Genomic DNA, 4,907 nt, shown 5'->3' on the forward strand with positions numbered 1-4,907 from the left:
ACATATAGTTTCTATATCTTAACATACATGGATATATATTGGAATACATAATATAGTGGGATGGACTCACCTGGATAGTTACTTAGACGACTGATAGGATCCAGGCGATCAGATCAGATTGGTGATCCAACAGACGGGTAACACGCCTAACGAATATTAACCTAAAATACTATAACTTATTAATTTCTACAACAATCTGGTAACATAGGCTAGACCTATCACTAATCCAATTGAATACTGATAGATCTATCAAACAAGGATCAGCCAGACATGACAGTTGGGAGGCAAGATCATTTCGGCATATAGCTTTTATGAAATCCAACAACCAAGCCAATGTAACCATTCTAGACACCTCTCCCGTAATTAGATTAATCAATATTACAACATGGAATTACTGATAAATCTTATATAGGTTCATAATAACGACTATGACTGTAATTATAAGTTACACCAATAGCAAAAGTGTGTAGCTTAACTTAAAAGATTTCCAAGACAAAGTCCGAAAATTACACCGGCAGAAACCGGTTAGAAATACTACATAAAGCATTTGGTCGGATGTGACTTCCTAGTACGCCCCTACATGGCTGCTTAATCAAGAGGTGGCTGCTTAATCAAGAGGGGGCGTGGCAAATACTATTAACTCCTTGGTCCTAAGATTGGATAAATAGTTGGTGGTCCCCTTCTATTATAGAAAGCCCTAAATTGACCAAAAGATGGAAAACTTGATACCATGTAGTTAAAAAAAATCATATGATCGCCTCAAAAAGGCATGACCTTTTGTCACAACTTCTCTTACAACGGCAACAACACAATAGGCTACATTCTGCCGTTTTTTGAATTGAAGACCACGTGTCCTGAGATGTAACTTAAAGTTTCCCAAATGAAAGACGGTTTTCAGGAGCAGATCAACAATATGATTATATGAAGGCTAGTGTTGAAGTCATGAAGGCAGAATTTGGAGTATTAAAAAAGGAGCAGATGAAAGTTCTTTAGGAAACTTATAGATGAATATGCCAGGGTGAGGGCCTTGTCATTTATCACATCATCAAATGGCTTCTTTAACTTCATAGAGGGAAAAGGCTCTTCTAGGAAGGCACGATCAGCCGATGAATGATTCTGAGCTTACTGCTAATCAGTTATGGTATATTGAAAGAAGGCTTATCAAAGTTGGAGGAATAAAAAACTCCATCTCTTCTTTATAGCATCTGAATTAGTGATCCACACCTATTAATCAATAGTCAAGCAGTTGATTGTGTTTCCATAATTGAAAAGTATAATGAAATTACCATTATATCTTCAAACATTTCTTTGGGTAGTATGAAGTATGATCTAAAAAGGGTAAAGCATAAAAAGGAAAACTTTATTGAAGGCATGGTATTTACAATACAACCGAGCCATGCATTTAAAGATTAAAAAACAAAAGAGTGAACTACAAAACTTGTTAATTTACATTTCTAACCCATCACCCCTCCAAGAAATAATCAAAGAGCACTCAAAGTTAGAACACCCTATAACACAATGTGTTTGGTAAATATTTCAACTAGGAAATAATACCCCTAAGTAAATACTAAATACTACCATACCCATCCACCTTCTAAAGAAAAATAAAACGCAATTTATGTCACTTTCTTTGTTCATTTTATTCCAATATTGGTAGTTTGGTACATCACTTTGATTTAAACTCTTGTTTAATGTTGCAAGTCGTTGACCACCATTGACTAGAAACATCCTTGGCAATATTAAGGGCATCACATGTCGTTCCAAGAAGACCCCTTCGAGTGAACCCAACCGTGTATAACCCGTTATCCCCTTTCCAACCGTTTGGAAAGGGCATTTTAGGCATTCCATCTTCAGTAAAAAAGTCACTTCCCTATATCGAACAAGAACAAAAACAATAAAACGTAAGATGTAATGTTCTAATACAACAAATTCAATATATTTAACTACCAAAAATTTAGAGTACAAGATACAAGAAGTTAAAAAAAAAAAAAGTTTTAGTTTATGAATTATTCACCATAAAGATATTTGAAAGATGTGGGCCATAGTCACTGACACAACTCATTATCAAAGGAGAACCTAATGAGATCATCATATGCACCATATATTTCAATTATGATTTTTTTCTAAAAGAAAGAAAATTTTATGGTGATCATTACTCCCAGAGAAGAAATTTCTAAAGTCAGAACTAAAATAATTCAATGACTAGTAGGATATGGATCAAAAGTTGTACATTACTCTCGATTTAGAAACTTAATTTCTGTAAGTTTTTTAAAACATTTTAAGGGAAAGGACATTAAAATTGAAAAATATATAATCGTGAAAATACTTGCTGACGTTAACACATCATAAAATGACAACAAAAATGTTAATAGATTGAGAATCATCCAAACAAGTGCCATCAGTTTTTCACCTTTTTGGCTACTAAGAACCATTTTGTAGGCTTCTAGATGTGTAAGACTTGAAAGTGATGTGAGATGGAGAATAAGATAAAATTCAATTAATAAACAAATATATTACAAGTATTATATGGAATGTACAAATTTTGAAACATGTTTCTTTTATCACATACACTTATTTCATACCTACTTATTATTTCATACATTATTTGATAAAATAGCTAAATGGATGCCATGCTATTTACCTTGAGCCAAAATGGCACATTGCTCTTATACCCCGTTGCCAACACAATCGAGTCAAATGCAATTTCTTGACCATCCATGAATTTGGCCCCATTTCTAGTTATTTCTCTCACTCCTTGTTCCACAACCTACAAACATTCCAATAAAACACAAATAAGATCTATGAATTGTACTTTTACAACTCATTATTGCATGTGTAGGTGAATCTTTCATTAGTTACCTTGATGTTACCGGATTTGATTAGAGATAAAGCTCCCGTGTCAAGTACGGGTGTTTTACCGGTGGCATTTTTGAGCTCAAGGGGGCCAATTTTAGGCCTCCTTAGGCCTAATTTATCGGTGTTTCCTAGTGTTAAATTGGCCATAAACAAGATTAATTTATCAACCATCCTAAGAGGTAGCCATTTGAGAAGTCCCATAGCAATTCCAAATGTTGGGAATCCAAACATCTCTCTAGGTAGAATATGAACCTGTAATTGCATTAAACCAACCATATGAATATCCCCAATAGTCAAACTACTTCAAGAAAGCCTTTATGGCATTAGAATAGTGAAAAGGATTGCCACTATTCATTAACTAGAGAGGGTTTTTTAAGGATTTTGATATGAAATACCCAGATGAAAAAACATAAAGTTTAGTGATTATAAACAAGAAAAGAAAACGATTCAAGAGGTACCCACATGAAAATAATCATTAAACTATTAAATAGAGAGGGTTTTTAAGGATTTTGATATGACTAAAAGAAATTTCCATATCAAGAAAGGATTTTTTAGGAAAAAGATTAAATACCCAGATGGAGAAACATAAAGTTTAGTGATTATAAACAAGAAAAGAAAAAGATTCAAGAGGTACCCACATGAAAATAATCATTAAGCTCGCATAAAGACACAAGATATTTGGATGTTTTTTGAGTTTTCAAGTAGTAATCTTTTTTAAATTAAAAGAATACCCATTTGATAAAGTGGAGAAAAAAGGGAATGTAATTGACTTTGACATTTAGAATTAGACTATTAGAGCAATAATTCCCTAATACACACACAACACTGAAAAAACTCACTGAAAAGAAAGAGAGTGATGATGATGAACTTACAGAGTTTCTAACAACCATAAAGGGGCTTGCATTGTAACGGCAAAGGTCTAAACTAACCTCCATGCCAGAATTCCCACATCCAACTACTAAAACCCTTTTCTTTCTAAACTCACATCCACTCTTGTACTCACTCGTATGTCTAACAACCCCTTCAAACTTCTCGATTCCTTGAATCTCCGGCAACACCGCCTCCGCATTCTCTCCGGTAGCCACCACCAGCCACCGAGATTCATAAACAGTGTCTTGCGTATTCACCCTCCAAACACCGACTTGAGCGTCAAACTCAGCTTTACTCACTGAGTGGTTGAACTTGGGCTTGATTTCAAAGTGCTTTGCATACGCCTCCATGTAGGAAACAAACTGTTTTTTCGTGGGGTATTTTGGGAAGTTCTTTGGGTACCCAAACAATGGAAGCTCACAGAATTGTTTAGGAAGATGAAGCTTTAAACGATCATAAGTTTTATGTTGCCATAAAGATGCAATGCAGTCACTTCTCTCAAGAACAAGAGAAGGGATGCCATCTTGCTTAAGGCAAGCTGCAACCGCTATACCAGAAGGGCCAGCACCCACAATGATTGGCCCATCAAATTTCACAAACGTTTGATCTTTTTCAGAAGAACCCATCAAAGATTTATCAAGAAAGATGAAAACCCACAACAGAAATCAAGAAGAAGAAGGATATTTCAATGAGAAACCAACAGAAACCCCTCCGTTATCCAAGAAATGCTCTGCTTCTCTTCTCGTTTACTTCAAAGACTGTGAGTTTAAATGAGTTTAATGGGAGTTTAAATGAGTGAATGGAAATGTGCGTTGGTTGGGAGTAAGTCTTTCTGACGGTATTTAAATGTAGATAGAGAAAGAGGGTTTTATGAGAAGTGAGAGAAACGAGAGGTGTAAATATGGAGGCGTGAAGGTTAAGGAAAGGATTTGGTTCACTTTCTCAAGGTCTTTCTTCTGAGCTTCTCTGAGCAGAGAAAAGGGGAGGGGGTATGACGTGAAGTGTAGTGAAGGAGCAAAGTGATGAAGGAGGGAAAGCTATAAATACATTTATGTGGATGACTGTATGTTTTATTGTGTGTAGTTGAATTGTATTTATAAGCCAATACCACCACCTCTCGCATTATGCGTCGTTTGCACTACACGCGTATAGTCTTACTAAGGCTATGAGGTCTAAAGAGT

The 4,907-nt window shown here is 35.3% G+C and overlaps 1 protein-coding gene across 1 annotated transcript; it reads right to left on the reverse strand.

Annotated features, from left to right (window-relative positions):
• Positions 1–1,339: 1,339 nt before the first annotated feature.
• Positions 1,340–4,482, reverse strand: LOC145093141 (putative indole-3-pyruvate monooxygenase YUCCA4). Its single transcript, XM_079031209.1, has 4 exons — positions 3,729–4,482; positions 2,860–3,108; positions 2,642–2,767; positions 1,340–1,870 (listed from the first exon to the last, which is right to left on the reverse strand). Exons 1-4 carry the CDS (start codon positions 4,350–4,352, stop codon positions 1,667–1,669), a joined length of 1,203 nt encoding a protein of 400 aa, XP_078887335.1. The 5' UTR covers positions 4,353–4,482; the 3' UTR covers positions 1,340–1,666.
• Between the last annotated feature and the right edge of the window lie 425 nt (positions 4,483–4,907).

Source organism: Lactuca serriola, chromosome 3 (assembly GCF_051521515.1).
Source record: "Lactuca serriola cultivar US96UC23 chromosome 3, Lser_US96UC23_V15, whole genome shotgun sequence".
Classification (NCBI taxonomy): Eukaryota; Viridiplantae; Streptophyta; class Magnoliopsida; order Asterales; family Asteraceae; genus Lactuca; species Lactuca serriola.

Excerpts from the sequence above, each read along its gene's own strand:
- LOC145093141 (XM_079031209.1), bottom strand. The coding sequence starts at position 4,352 with ATGGGTTCTTCTGAAAAAGATCAAACGTTTGTGAAATTTGATGGGCCA. Across the intron at positions 2,768-2,859 it reads TCAAATCCGGTAACATCAAG|GTTGTGGAACAAGGAGTGAG; the intron begins GTAACTAATGAA and ends GAATGTTTGTAG. Across the intron at positions 1,871-2,641 it reads ATGTGCCATTTTGGCTCAAG|GGAAGTGACTTTTTTACTGA; the intron begins GTAAATAGCATG and ends TGTTCGATATAG.